General features: G+C 42.3%; 4 protein-coding genes across 9 annotated transcripts in view; 2 read left to right on the top strand and 2 right to left on the bottom strand.

Annotated features, from left to right (window-relative positions):
- slc8a4b (solute carrier family 8 member 4b) overlaps positions 1-1,382 on the bottom strand; it is a 99,260-nt gene extending 97,878 nt beyond the window's left edge. Inside the window, exon 1 of the mRNA XM_035148765.2 lies at positions 1,238-1,382. The gene's annotated coding sequence lies outside the window, so the exon portion shown is untranslated. The remainder of the gene's footprint in view (positions 1-1,237) is intronic.
- On the top strand, positions 191-4,665 carry badb (BCL2 associated agonist of cell death b). Its single transcript, XM_035148779.2, has 4 exons — positions 191-350; positions 1,025-1,171; positions 1,258-1,478; positions 1,855-4,665. The coding sequence occupies exons 2-4, from the start codon at positions 1,033-1,035 to the stop codon at positions 1,990-1,992; spliced, it is 498 nt and encodes a 165-aa protein (XP_035004670.1). The 5' UTR covers positions 191-350; positions 1,025-1,032; the 3' UTR covers positions 1,993-4,665.
- Positions 4,666-5,498: 833 nt separating this feature from the next.
- Positions 5,499-7,831, bottom strand: zgc:101765 (uncharacterized protein LOC450036 homolog). Its single transcript, XM_035148767.2, has 6 exons — positions 7,739-7,831; positions 7,000-7,283; positions 6,546-6,691; positions 6,151-6,290; positions 5,904-6,062; positions 5,499-5,815 (listed from the first exon to the last, which is right to left on the bottom strand). Exons 2-6 carry the CDS (start codon positions 7,248-7,250, stop codon positions 5,636-5,638), a joined length of 876 nt encoding a protein of 291 aa, XP_035004658.1. The 5' UTR covers positions 7,251-7,283; positions 7,739-7,831; the 3' UTR covers positions 5,499-5,635.
- A 52-nt stretch (positions 7,832-7,883) lies between these two features.
- LOC118102524 (membrane-anchored junction protein) lies at positions 7,884-14,992 on the top strand. 6 transcript variants are annotated; one of them, XM_035148777.2, is made up of 10 exons: positions 7,884-8,087; positions 8,269-8,376; positions 9,493-9,538; positions 9,675-9,774; positions 10,018-10,128; positions 10,434-10,462; positions 10,597-10,697; positions 12,882-12,945; positions 14,003-14,133; positions 14,662-14,992. In XM_035148777.2, the coding sequence occupies exons 2-10, from the start codon at positions 8,276-8,278 to the stop codon at positions 14,699-14,701; spliced, it is 723 nt and encodes a 240-aa protein (XP_035004668.1). In that variant the 5' UTR covers positions 7,884-8,087; positions 8,269-8,275; the 3' UTR covers positions 14,702-14,992. The 6 variants fall into 6 exon arrangements, with proteins under 6 accessions (XP_035004668.1, XP_035004669.1, XP_035004665.1 ...); XM_035148774.2 differs by having other exon boundaries at positions 7,886-8,087; positions 10,561-10,697; XM_035148776.2 differs by having other exon boundaries at positions 7,886-8,087; positions 12,879-12,945.
- The last annotated feature ends 305 nt before the right edge of the window (positions 14,993-15,297 follow it).

The raw sequence follows: 15,297 nt of genomic DNA on the forward strand, positions 1-15,297 counted from the left end.
GATGGCAATCGAGACACTTTGCAAAAGCACATCTGCTTTTACCCAGATGTGCAAAATGCCTCCACCTCTGTGAAATCGCGCTGCGCCTCTACCCCGCACACTACGGTAACCCGCGGGGGGGGGCGGCGCACAAACAAAGCCCCGGCCCAGTCCTAGCTCGCAACAGTGACGTCAGCGCGCCGCGGCGGTGCGGTGCGGTGACGCCCGGCGATTGGGTGAGAGCGCGGAGCCGAAGTGAGCAGCACGGTGAGGAACGAGAAGACAGCGGCAATAACAACAGCAGCAGAGGCCGCCGGAGGCTCCGCGAACACCACCTCACCCCCCCGGACCCTCGGCACACGACAACTCGGGTGAGGAACCAGCTTTAATGGTCATTGCTTCGGTCTTAGACGCTGTTCGCCGGCCGCCAAGCAGCAGCTGCCGCCCCGCAGGAAGTTTCTTTTGTCCTCCTCAGTCAACAACAACACAACAAGCGAGTTGACCGGAGAGGAAGAAGAAGAAGAGGAGGAGGAAGAGGAAGAGGAAGGTGTGCTAGTGGGTGTGTTAGCAGTGTAGCAGCAAGTTAGTTTGGTTTAAAGCGGCTGTGTCCCGTGAAAACAAGTCGCTTATCTGTGGGGTTGTTACACTTTGAACACCTTTGGACCGGCTAATATGTGGGTTAGCAGAGATAGCCCGCTGGGTGTTAGCCACACAATAGATGCCATTTTATCAGACTTGGAATTAGCATAAACACAGTTTGACAATATAATGGTTGGCCAGCTGTCCTGTAACAACAGTTTCATTCTTTATTCTCTCTAATGTAGCTTCTTACAATGGAGGCACACAGGGACAGGTGTTGTTTTGGTCATATGTGTATGGACAACCTGCTTTAAGTCTGTTTTCTAGTTCTCCCAGACTGATCAACACCACTGTTACCTCAACTGTGATCTTAGTAACCTTGTATGTGTACAACACATGCATTTCCTTGTCTGTAATACACTGTACTTAAAGGTTTGTACTGATTTCATGTTTCGACCCCCCCCAGATGCCTCAATGGCTGCACACTTCACCATTTCAGACAGCGAGTCGGAGCCGTCGGAGGAGGTTGAGGAATCAGAATTGAGCCAATCATGGAACGAGCCACGAGTTTTTCCGCGCCACACCCTCACCTTACCTGATCTCAAAAATGCAGGTAGGAAACCCCGGCGGACTACGAGTTTCTCAGTAGCTTTTTCTTAATACAATCCTAACCCGTTACCTTTCTCTCTCCCGATGTAGCAACCGGTCGAATCAGGCTGAACTCAGAGTCCCACGCCTACACTGTCTCACGAGACGAGGAGCTCCAAACCAGGGCGGACGAGGAAGCCGGCACGCCCACCGACGGCGCTCCATTCCGGGGACGGTCGAAGTCGGCTCCCCCTGCACTGTGGGCGGCAAAGAAGTACGGCCAGAAGCTCCGGAGGATGAGCGACGAGTTTGACAGCCTGCTAGACAAAGGGGTGAGAATTGAGGGGTCAGAGGACGAATGAGGGGTTTAAAAGGGTTTATAAAAACACAGATCACAGACTGTAGATATACAGCATTGGCATAGGTGGCAAAAGAGACCAGAATCCAGTGTTTCCAGGTAGAGAGAAGCAAGTATAGTTTGACTGATATGGATCTTTGGGGGCCGATACCGTTATTAGGGAGCAAAACATTTCCAATACCTATATTTTGAGCGATCTATTATGATAAAGAATTGGGCTATGATTCCAAAGATGTTGTATTCAATCAATCAAGTATTTGTACATTTTAATATTGCTAAACATAAACTCAGTGCAAGGCTAACATGTTTATGTCTTTTTTAACTCAACACTGTGTCTTCACTTCGTGCAGGCAATGAGGAAGGTGAACAGCGCCGGGACGGCCAGCCAGATGCACCACTCTAGAAGCTGGTGGAGCTACCTCTTCAGTCACCAGGAGATTGAGGGAGAGAACAACCACCTTGAGAACCAAACTCACCGTACTGAGTAGGCACTGAGAGTGGATGTAAGAGCAACAGAGGGAATCGATGGGAATGAAAAGAAAGCAATGGGGAAGCCAAGTGAACAATTGTGATTGAGAACAGTGAGCTCTGCTCTGAGTAGAAATGGAAGAAAGGTTGGTTTGATCAAAAGGAGAAGACTCCAAACACAAAGGCATGGCTAAACGGGAGAAGCAGTACGTAGTACTGAGGTTCTAAAGCCTCTAGTCATGTACATTTTACCACTAAATTGATATAAATTGTGTGTTTTTGTTGGTTGTGATGTTAACAACACTGTTGGGCAGCTCACTGTGAACTGGTCAAATGTGAGACGAGCATGAGGACAGACTTGTGGCTTTCCAAACCCACCGTGTAAACGGATGGAAGGACGAGCCGAGAGGAGAGACGACCTCTTTAAAATCGCAGCAAAAGAATATAACGATGGGACTAGAAAGGTGAACTATCAGTTAGCAAAAGACACTCAACCTTTTCAGTTGTCTCTCACATCAACACTATGCAATATACTGTAGATGGAGAGATACATGTGCTGAAAACAAAACGTGACTTTGAGGCCACCTTGAATGCTGTTAGAACTTCCTTCCTCATTTTCTTGAGGAAATGCCAGAAGTTTGTGTGATGCTTGTTTTACTTCAAATGTTGGCGCTTGAATCGCACAAGAAATCCCTGTATTGTGCCAAAATAATCTTCAGGCAACAGAAGTGAGGAGAGAGGGTAAAAAAGGAAGGATTTTCTGTAAGTATTCAACTCAGGGGGCCTTTCTCCAACTTCCTGTTCTGCTACCAGAACCGTTTCTATCACTGTACTCGACTATCACCAACTGCTTTATATCTCAAATTTATCAAACGAACAATCTTGTACAAGGACAATCTTTGACAATGCAGAAAAAAAAATATCTTTTCTACAATTTCAGGGTTAGATTATATCGGAAGGAAATTACATTAAACAGACGTATAAAAAAGAGAAAGCACAAACCAATATGAATCTATCTTTTTAAAGCCTTGGATGAGCAAATAAAATAAAACAGACTGTCATTTTTATGTGTAAATATTTTGTTAATATTTTATCAAATGGCATTGGACGAGGGGTTATACGCGGCATTGGTTTTAGCTAGAATCGAATTTCCCGCGTTCCTATTTTAAAAGTCTGGCCAACCCAGCAATAGGCAATGTACAATCCATGGCTGTTGTGATAAATGTTATGTGCTTATTTAAAAGTTGTGGGTGGGGATGGAGTGACTGCTGTACAAGGTTTTAAACACACTAGCCTTTGGGCCCATTTACTCAGCACCCAGTGCAAATAGAAGACAGATTCAGCGTCCAGCCCCTTTTACTACTTGCAATCCTGTCAAATTTATATAAGCATTAAATGTGGGGGGAGGGGGTGTCGACTTTGACCTGCATTGAGGTGTGAATAAAATGGAATCAAGCTGTTAAGAGTGCTGATCTAATTACCAATTTATATGATATTTACTGGCTTTTGAAGATTCCTTGGCACATATACCCCAAAATACTACCTTTTATTTATGTTCTAATTGCTCATATTAATCATTCTACAACTAAGATCTGCACCTCTACACAGCTTGGTAATTGATTCGGCTATTTGTGATTTGTTTATCAATGTGTGATTATTGGAAATGGTAATAGGTTTGTTCTGCTCGTGTGTTACGCTCGACTCGTAGGGTCGAGTTGTGGCGTGCCAAGCTGTGCAGGTCAAGGGCTGCGTTTGTTATCGTCTTGAAAAATCAACTTTGCTACAGCTTTTTTTGATACATTTAAAAAAAAAAAACTTGGCTAAAGACAATTCTTTAATCACGTTAGAGATCCTGACAATCTGAATGACATCTACCCTTTTTTCTAAAGATTTGTCCAAGTCTCCTGTGTGTTTTGGTAACATGAGTTGACTGAAATATCTGGTATGAAGCTCCTAGCATAATTAATACAGTTAGAATATTCACTTTGAGTCATACTGCTCAAAAACGAGTGACTCCACTGTTTAATGATATTAGATATAAACAGCGGAGTCAGGAATGAGTGTTAAAGTGAGAACAGTGCTTTTAACATGTCACTTCCTGTACATCTACCTATACAAGTACTACAGTTAGCAGCTGTGTGGTGTTGTGAGCTTGGGACCAGATATGACCGCTTCACTCTTTAAAATAAAGTTCAGCTGAAATTTAAAAGAGTATAAATATTCTCATGAACTGCCTTGAACATGCTGTAACCTACGACCTGACACCACACAGCCGGCCTTGTCTCTTTACCTTATCTAACGCCTTAAATCTTCACAGCTCGCTGTCAGTCATTGAACTCAAGCAAGAAGCACAATGACGTGGAGGTGCGTTTGCTAGCACAACTGCGAGGGGAAACATTTTTAGCCTTAAAGGGCATTTCAGTGGAAGTCACGTGACCAGTAAGGGTTTTGACTTTGAAAACATTTGTGACAGTGAACACACCCGAGGAAAAACCTGCCGTGGCACCTGGAGTTCTGCAACCATCCTTAGTATTACTTGAATCTAGAGATGTGTTTTAGAGAGAACTGAATTTTTAATATTCCTTTTTTCTTATTTTAGTTTGATTCATTTTTAATGACTTTTGTAAATGTATTTTCTCTACAGCTGTCTAACTTCTGGTATATGCTGTCCTAAATAAATAATTTTAAGAGTGGTTTCCAAGTGGATTTCGTGCAGTTCCTTAAAATTCTCCAGTGCAGAGGAAGCTTTGGAATGTTTTAAATCCGTTCATATGCAAAAATATAAACAGAAATTGCTGGAGGAGGAAATGTTGGGTATCGGTCGACTGTCAACAGCTGCCATTGTTGGTTACATCTGTGTGATATTCAAAGAGGTTGTGTAGTTTCTTGAAAAACAATGAGATTGGTTCAAGATTATGAATTTAGAAGCTACAAGATGCAGAGCATGGGTTCTCCTTGCTGCTTTTTTCCCTAAAAAGTTTATTTTCTCTTTATTGTTGTAATATTATGCAATTTATTTCATATGGCCCCAATACTCCATTGTAAGAAGCAACAGTACTAAAGGATATAAAACTATTATTTTATATTATTAAATATTTGACTCTTAGGCAACAAACCAATAGGTATTGTCTAAGAGGGCTCTCAGTTTTGGGGACACAACACACAAGGCAACTTACTGGACAATATTTAACATGATAACTGAACTCTTGAGTCATCTCAGTAAGTACATGTACGTCAGCCTGAATCCTCAGTACAACCCAATGTATAAACCCAGAAAAAACTTAATTAACTGAGCTGCATGTGTTGACACTTCCATTTACCCACTGCCTGCATCACTGTTAAACTAGACTGGTACTGAGTAGAGCGCATTCCTCCGCCATGGCCCAACAGTCTCCTAAATTCAATCAAGCTGCACCAATTTGAACACACTCATAGATATCAGTTCCCTTTATGTGCCTGATTTCATTCATCGAGTTATTGCACCATGTTAAAGAAAGGGAAAAAAAGTCCTAGATCGGCCCCCTGATCCAGATCTGCACCACATTTAATTGTTTCCAAACCACATCCTTACACCAAGTTTTGTGATAATCCATCTTGTTGTTTTTGTGTTGTCTTGCTTACAAACCAACCAAAAAGGCCCAATGGAAGCAGACTAGTGGTCTATCAAGCCACTTCTGAAGGATCCCAGCAGTACTTGTGTCCACAGTCTAAAGCCGACAGTCGGTCCATGTCTGCGTCGCTCAGCGTGAAGTCAAAAAGTTCAGCGTTCTCTGTTATCCTGTCTGGATTGGAGGACTTTGGGAGCACTGGGACATGCTGCTGCACAGCCCAGCGCAACAGGACCTGGAGGTGAATGAAAGTTTAAAAAAATGATTTATTTTGAACCCAGAATAGGTGAGTTTGAATTAAAATAGTCTGTGTATGTGTTTACCTGGGCAGGTGTGCGTGCACAGTTCTTTGCCACCTCCGTAACACTGGGTTCCGTGACAAGCTCCCCTTTCCCTAAAGAGGAGTAGGCTTGGAAACACACTGCGTACTTGTCACACACACTCCTCAGCTCTGTCTGGCACAGCCGTGGGTGAAACTCTACCTGAAGAAAAAAATATATATATATATACACTCTGCACCGGCTGTTTTCATAGTGCACAAAATTATTTTTGTACAGTTGTGTATGATACCTGTAGCACTGCAGGGGGGATTCTGCAGGTCTGCATCAGCTCACTCATGTGCGCTGGTGTGTAGTTGGACACTCCGATGGCCTTCAGCTGGCCCTTGTCATGCAGCTCCTCCAGCGCGGCCCAACTCTGAGCTCGGTTGCCTGGAATCAAATATTCATTACGACCTAATCACAATGCTGTTACTCAAGTACAACTACATTTTAGAGGAGGATTGTGAGACGGCAGGTAAAATCTTATCTCTTAGTTAGAGGAGCATGTATTTACAAAACACTCAACTGAGTTAGTTCAAATTATTTACATTTATTTTTTAAACCAGAGTGGCACTCAGTAGAGCACACACCAACAGTCCCCTTAAATTCTGCACCTTCTAAAATGTGACTTTGTGAAATCTTTACCTGGGTTGCATGTATCGGTCACCAGCTGACCCTGAGTACCAGGCCAGTGGATCAGGTAGAGGTCAATGTAATCCATGTCCAGCTGCGACAGGCTGTGCAGAGCTCCTTCCATGGCTTTGTCACCCTGATCCTTTGGGCCCAGCTTGCTGCATCGGGAAAGAGAGAAAGTAACCGTTGAGGGGGAAGATTTTGCCAAATGAAGAATTTTGCTCTGTGCGAAAAACCAAGAGCTCAAGAGCCTCCATATCGTCTCTGAGAAAGAAAAATATCATGTGATGTGGGTATGACACGTAAACATTTAGGCAAACATTGGTCATTTTACAAATATTCCATCTATATGTTCATCTTCCAGCTTTATTCAAGATGACATGTGTGTTCAACAAACGATTCTATCTTCTGTCCTTTGGTACCCCAAAGGTCACTTATGTGGCAGATATGAGCTCATATACATCACCTGGTTATGAATACGTCCTGTCTAGTCAAGCCATATTTGGGCAGGAGCTCCCTCAGGGCTCGACCCAAGTCGGCTTCATTCTTGTAAACAGCTGCACTGTCAAAGGCACGGTAACCTGCAGCCAAGGCGGCATCCACAGCCCGGTGGACATCCTCGGGACCCCTCAACTTGTAGGTCCCCAAACCCAGGACGGGCATTTGAACCCCCGTGTTTAGAGGGACAGAAGACGTGGAGGAGGGTGAGGACGACATCTGGTCTGTTTGGACGCTGTGGTTTACTCAGCTCTGTTGAAGGGGGAGACAGAGCAGAGGGAGGAATGAATGGGAGGTTTTCTTGGGTATGGTTTAGAAGGAAGATCATTTTTAAAAAAGCACTAATGGCGCTGTTCCCTCTGTATAAACATCAACACACAGAGTTTGTCACTGTTCGTGTCTTGTTGTAAATACAGTTTGATTCAAACAACACACACCCTGTTTCTCTTGAGCTCATGACTGAAGCCACAATGCTTTGGGAAATACACACGTCACAATATACCGACAATGACGCAATGGGGTCAGTAATGTGACGCCGGTGCGCAAAATAACCAGTAAAACTGGAACATGGATGTAAGTAAGGACGCTCTGGTTTAATATAAAAACACTCGCCTTAACTTCTGCTCGAGCTGAATTCTTTTAAATGAGAGATAACATGTCGATAAAATGAATGTCCGAGTTTTAGAATATATATAATTTAACCTTACCGAACTTAAACCGTAGTTTAAATGTGAACATTTACAACTTGTGGTGTCTTCCTTCCTGCTCCCACACGTGGTCAGCTGACAGTCATGTGACCGTCTGGGCGGTTTTCTCCGTCTCCATAGCGACTCCTGCTCCGGCGCCGCGGATTGGAGGAGGAGCTGGCCAATCAAAGACGCCCACAGGGAGTGGAGGGCGGCAGTTCCGCTCGTCCGGCGAATCACGGGGCGAGCGGGGCGTTTGATTGACAGGCGTTTAACTGTTGACGTGCTGCTGGAAGCTGAAGTTCACTCGCGTCTGAGGAGAAGTGGACGACGTGGGAAATACAAGTCGCCATTTTCTGTAGACATTACGGTAATTTAGAGAGGGCGCGGGAGAGAGCTTCATTATAAACTGTTAATTGTTATAATTGGGGCAAAGGTTCAGGTTAAAGTGAATGTGTTTTCTTGCTAGCTCCTAGCAAACTGTACATGAATGCTAACAGTTCATATCTTGTTCAGGAAGTCATTCATTTGTTTTGTTTACGAACCTCCAGCTGAGCCATGACGCTGGAGACCTTCTCCTTCCCTCTTCCTGAAACTCGATTCTTCAGAGCTGATGGGTTCGTCTACAAGTTTAAGATCAGAGGAGGCAGCAGCTTCAGGCAAGACAGAAACACACACAGGTTTATAATGCTGCCATTGCTCTTCCTGCAGTCAAAGATGTGAGGAGTTAGTTTTCTGGCTTTATGGATCTCATCTCCTCCAATAAGTTGATTTTCCTTTTTCACATTTTATTTTATTCGTGAAAGTAGAGCAAAACAACTCAAGCTCAAAATCCAAAACCCAAACACATAATAATAATAACTTTTTCATTATTTATTTAGCGTCTTTCTAGTTGCCCCAATGCCACTTTACAAAGTTGAAAATTAAAATAAAACAAATCAAAGTTATAGATAGATAGATAGATAGATAGATAGATCCTGTCACTAAAGGTTCTCAGACCCTATCTGAGGAGTATAAGGGCCGAGGAGGTCAAACATGGAGGGATTTATCGGTGAGGAGGAGCATCATGGTTTAGGATGAGTTTGATGTGCTGCCACGGCTTGTTTCTGCTGAGAACCCTGGCAGCTGTGTTCTGTGCATACTGGAGCCTGCCAAGGTCCTTGCTGGGTACCACAGACAGGCAGTGTGGTCCAGATGGGAGGCGTTGAAGGCGTGGATGAGGGTCTCTGTCCCTTTCTTCCTATCCTCCTCAACATCCAACTCTAAAGCGGTGCAAAACATTCTTCAGTCTCAAAAGCAGTTGTTGTCATCGCTAAATCATTGATCCTTTTTCTCCCTTTCATCTCCATTCTTCGCCCACAACAGAGACGACTACATGCTGTGACTTTGTCTTGATATTTTGTTTCATCTGTACAGAAAAGAGGATCTAAAGCCCCACAGCTTCTGTCTTCCTTCAGGCAGGGAAACTAGAGTCCTGAGTGATCATCCAAAGCCTTCAACCTGTTTTTTTCCCTTGTGACTGAAGATTATTGTTTTATCTAGCATCTAATGTTTCCGACACTCAAGGCTCAGCAGCAACCCAGCGTTCTTTGCTTTTAGTTGGATGTTGTGCTTCCAACAGTCTTTATTGCCTTTTCTTTCATGCACTGCTGCAGGGTAATACATTCACCGATGGATACAGTGCCTTATACTGTGATCATATTTGACAGTATTTTTAAAAAAAGTTACCAGAACTAGAAATGCTTCCACAATGTACAGTGGTGTGTTTATTTCAGTGGAGAGGAGGTGATGGAAGGAAACTGCTTCAATCAGGAACTGGAGGTAATAATGATTGCACTTTGTCCCTCTGTCAGCATTTACATTTGTTATGTTGACTTTAACTCTTATTCACACATTTCTTTTTTGGTCAAATTCACAATGAACTGATGCATTCTGACTTTATCTTCTCTGTTTTCAGGACATCATCAGAACTGTTCTCGGCAACCTGGACAATCTCCAGCCTTTCTCCAGTACCCACTTCAATGTCTTCCCTTGTATCCCTCAATGTAACTTCACCGGTGTGTTTGTCCATCAGTGTATTAATCTATTGGGGGGGGGATGAAGTCATGCAGATGTACAAGTTTGCACGTGAAATTTTGGTTGCATGTCTGTGTTTTATGTGGAAAAAAGTAGCTGAATAAGATAAAGTAGGGGCCGAGCAGTAAGGTCACAGCCATTGTTCAGAGTTGAGATCCCCTTTCGTGCATGCAGCTATTTGTGTTATGTTCAAATCCCTGTGTTTTCTTGACTGTGGCTACCAGATAAGAAGCGGTGGGAGGGATTATCTAAGGTGATGTGCAAACACGATGAGAAGAACCTGAGCGCCTACCCTTTCATTCTCATCCTCTACCTGGAGAAAAACACACAGAATGGTGAGGAAACACGCACGACACTTGGTGCTGCACTTATTGTCCTTGTTCAACATACAGCTGCTGGTTAGATCACAGTATTTGATGCTGAATACACTCAGAGTTACATGCTGCCTTCACCTCAAGATATCTGGTAATTCAGCAGAATACATGGGATAGAAATTCCTATCACAGGATCTCAGACGTTCGTCCTTGACGCCTTTCCTTAATCTCTTGGTGTTTAAGTGCAGAGGACGAATAGAGGAGTCTTTATACAGGTCCATAATGATGTCTCACATGTGCTATATATATTTTACATCTTTTTTCAGGAAAACATGCAGAGAAGAGACTGAGTCCAGTGAGTTTTTGTAATATTACTGATAAAATAATACAGTGTTGTATAATTCAAACAGACACTGGGAATAAAGAAATGGCCAAAGAGTGTGTGTTTTCTAGGGGAAAGAGAGAGAGCATCACTTCTCTGTTTCTAAGCCCCAGTCCAAGCGCACTAAGACCGACTCACCACTAGAGGAGGCCATACTACAGGACTTAGTCAAGGAGTTGGAGGCTGAGAGCAAGATTTCCATGGTGGGGTAAGTCCTCTTATCTACTGTTCTGAAGAGACTACACGTTCTGCCACATTGAGATAAGATAAACTTTAATGATCCTATACCGGGTAAATTCACCTGTTACAGCAGCAGATAAAGGCGCTAGAGCAGGTGAAAGTATAAAAATATATACTAAAAATAAAACAATAGAAAATACAGAGTATACATATAATCTACACCTTTCACTACAGGTGGAACATTTCATCAAAAGTATTATTGCAGTGTTGGGGCTGTAAACTGTGGTAATATTTGATTCCTCTCACATTGACTTTGTGTTTGCAAGTTTATTTGATAATTTACTAGTTTATACCCTGATATATAATATTACACGTGTCTTGACATTTTATCCATATCATCCACACTTATTAAATATTCTCTCTGTTCAACAAAACAGAGAGATTGCTAGTTTAAGTCCATAGACATGCTCTGCATCAAGTGCACTGTAAGAGTGACATCTTTGTCATCATGGCTGTAATGTTAATGAAATATAGCAGGTATTATTGGAATTAATATGGACAATGCAGTGTGAGCTTACTGTATATATCGACACACAACTGTATACACATTGTGTAGAGATGAGTGTTCCACACACACACACACACACACACACACACACACACACACACACACACACACACACACACACACATGCGCGCGCGCTCCAGTGATTCCTGCAGTTATGAATCAAGACATGAGGCAACCGGGCGCCACCTCAATCACTCTGACAGTCAGCTCAGTAGGGTGAAACTTATTATTTAAAATGCTCACACAAAATCTCAGGCCTACACTCACACACACAGACACACACAAACAAGGTCCTGTCCTCCACTTAGTTTGTGTTTCACTTATGTAAACAGAATTGTCTCCTTTCTTTAAAACTTGACGAACGCACAGTCAAATGCACAAACTGTGTAAATATCCTGGGAAGAAAAAAAAAAACCGTCCTCGAGCATCATTACCAGTTCACAGGAAATCAAGTTTCATTGAGCTTTTCTCATTGAATTACATTCACCACATTGACCATTACATTAACATGTCCTCACAAAGGTGGCGCACATCAGCACGCAGCAGTGCGAGTTCAAAAGTACAGCGCACGTATTGTACAAACACAATTACTGTCCATGTTCAATTCATACCCTGTGTGTGTGTGTGTGTGTGTGTTGGGGGGGGGTGCCTATGTGATGCCCTGGAGGGACAGGTTTGTTTTTGTGTTAAACCTGCTGGAAACAAGGGAACAGAAAAGTACCAGTTACAAAGAGCAAGTGTGGACGAAGAACGGACAAAAAGAGACAGAAAGAGCTTTCTGTTCTGCTGACATGTCTCTATGTATAACACTGACTGTGCAGTTCATAACAAAATGTACGGGTCATACATTGTTGTAAATGTATTTCTGATCAGTTTACTGATGGAATTACAAAGGGTGTTTAAGTCCTCATCAGACCCTCAGACATGTGGTATAGATAATGGATGGCTGGAGCTGAAGCTCTGAGGGCTGCACCCTCCTGCTAGTTCTTCTCTCTGCAGCCTCAGCCTTGTCATGGGAGATGTGGTTTGGTCAGACTCAATAAAACACTGCAGTTGATACAGTGCTCTGTTGAAAGGAAGATTTGCCACCCTGACTTTTTTGATGCCCCAGCTCATGTAGCCACTTTCTGACTTCATCTGGAAGCTGACTGGACTTCTTAAAAGTCACTTTGGACAGTGTCTGCTAATGCATGTTAAGTAATGTACTTAATACTCTTCATACAACTCTAAGTGTAAGAACTAAAGAGTAAAATAAAGATTTTAGACCCGTATTGTATCTAAAGGCCTTTGGAGGCCATGCCCGATGAAGCATGACACCATAAAATGATGACTCATCATTTTAAATATATATATTTATATGCATTTATATATGACAAACCCTAACCTTACATAATCTTTTATATTATAGTTCTGACATATAGAGAGGAGTATTGACCTTGTCCGTTTCATGTTATGTTCACTTGTTTTATCAGTCTTTAAACATAAGAATAGTAACAGAACTTAATTTTTCAGGAAAGTTGCTCAAATATATTTATATGTTAAGTTCCATATGGTAATTATTAGTTAACCACACTTTCAAAAATGTTTACAAAAGAAATTGTTCCATCAAAGTAAGGTAACTTGGTGATGTGGGACTTTCAGCAGGCTGCACGTGGACAATCCACATGAAGAGGGAGAGGTCAAAGAGGATCCAGGACATGTTGTCAAGGTGATGCTTTTTATTTAGTCATTCATTCGCTTTCATTCATCTCTTACTCACATTTGGTGAACTGATTGTCACTCTCTTAAATGTCAAATGAACAAGTCAGTCATCTCAGCGCACCGGTGTGTCGACGTAACCGAATCCAACAACTCATCTTTCCCTTTGAATCTCTCTATCACCTGTACTAGCACACACACACACACACACACACACACACGCACACACACACACACTTGTGGCACCTCTGCCTTTATTGCAGCCCCAGGCTAACATTAGCGCAGACAGGTAAGATAACAAGTGTGATTAAGGTAATAATAGCATTACATCAGACAAAGAGTCAGACAGAGAGTGTAGGCTACGTGTGTGTGTGTGTGTGTGTGTGTGTGTGTGTGTGTGTGTGTGTGTGTGTGTGTGTGTGTGTGTGTGTGTGTGTGTGTGTTGGTGATGTAAAGCAACAAACGACTCCAATCTGCCCAGCCCCGCTCTCTACTTGTCCACGTCCCTTCATCTCATCTGATCCTCTTTTCTTTTTTTTTTTTTATACTCGTCCACTCTGACATTTCTTTCCACCTCTTCCATCTACAGCTTTTCTTTTCTTTTTTTCCCCTCACATTTGTTTCAAGTGGAAAAAATGATTTAAACTAATTATGTCAGCCCATTGAGTTATTTATTTTCTTAACACTGAGAAGGAAGTGCCAATACAAGTCTACAGAGCTTTAACACGGATTACGTTGGAATATTGTGGTGATGTCAAGGTGATTTGTCACTCGTGCACAAATTCAAGAGAAAACTTGTGAACATTTTTGAAAATCAACAACAATTTACAGTAATAACAACAGCTTTACTCCACATATAATTAACAGTGATGTCTTTTTACACAAGAGTTTGAATTCATGAGCTGTGGTTAGCTAAGTAGCCCAGAGCTTTTCTTGTTTTTCTAGCTCTTTGCCTTTGGGTGTTAGGTTGGTTCTACCACATTTAGTCAGCTAGTTAACTATTAAAGCTTTGCCATCATTTTAATTTCTTTTTAATCCTCATTTAATCCTTGTTTGACAAACTCCAGCTGAAATCAGACATCAACATGATGAGTGAGAGTCCAGGTGAAGTGCAGCCGGGGACGATACAGGACAAAGAAGTGGAGGAGGACGATAAGGCAGCTTCAGAGAGGTCAGGGTTTCTGACTCGACTGGCCAGGTTAGTGTGAAGGCACAGTGGGCATGTTTACTGAGTAGCCCAGTTGAGAACAGCCAAACAACCAGCAAGCAGTATCTCACTTGTATGCAACAGACAAACAGCAGAAAGGTTAGAAGCAGATCTGCAGGAGTAGAAGACTCACGTCACATCTTATCTGTAGATTTGATTGACTTTTACACCCACAGGAGAAATGAGCTGATTAGTACTAAGAGAGAAAAAGATGATGTCAGGGTTTAGGATGGATTGGGGAAATCCAGCTAATATGTGCACAGAAATTACAATATTCCCGTGAAGTATCTGTTCAGACAAGCTGGGACACCAGACGTCCGCAGGAGAAACAAGGACTGTCAAAAGTAGCTCAACGTCAAATCTTACAAATGTAGTCTTATGGTTTACCCTGTAGTCGTTATGGTAATAATGATATACAGTAGCAGTTTATTGAATGAGACCAAGAAGCAGAGAGCTGCAGTCATCATGTGTGCAACTTATACAGACTTTTAAAATGTCTCGTTCTCCATCTCTTTGCAGCCGGATCTTCCCTTTCTCCTTGTTCTTCAGAGACGACTGAGAGGCAGGAAGGTCAAAGTAGTTCATGTAATGGAGCCTCATCAGGTTTTGGTTTATAGGCACAAACCAAATAGTTTGGTTTAGTTTTAGTTTGGTTGAACTATAATCTATAGATTTGTTGGTTTGTCTTCAACCTCAACTCATTCCTTTTTACATTTGTATTTGTCAGTATAGTTTTTGAAATGTCCCCTGAGATTTCTGCTCTTGTTCTCTTATTGTACTAGTGACATTTTCCATTTTATTGATTTGTTTTGAAATTTTGACATATTTAACTATATAGAGATGGAGAGTCTATTTTTTCACCATATTTTTATTGTAGATTTCCCCTAATATAAGCAAATAAATATTGTATTGTTGACTCTAGATCACTGCCTCTCTGTCCATTTCTTCTCTTGTATAATCCCTCAGCTCTAGTTTCTGAGTGAGTTCAGGAAAACACGTTGTGATGCTTTTATTCTGATTGCCGTAGAACCTTCCGTAACATTTCCACTCCTTCATTTGTGCATGTGTGTGCGCGTGTGTGTGTCCTCGTAAGTGCACACCTTGAGCTTCAGTGAGTATCACCTTGTGGAAACTCCACTTTCCTCCTGTCAATCT

This window comes from Hippoglossus stenolepis, chromosome 23, assembly GCF_022539355.2.
Source record: "Hippoglossus stenolepis isolate QCI-W04-F060 chromosome 23, HSTE1.2, whole genome shotgun sequence".
Classification (NCBI taxonomy): Eukaryota; Metazoa; Chordata; class Actinopteri; order Pleuronectiformes; family Pleuronectidae; genus Hippoglossus; species Hippoglossus stenolepis.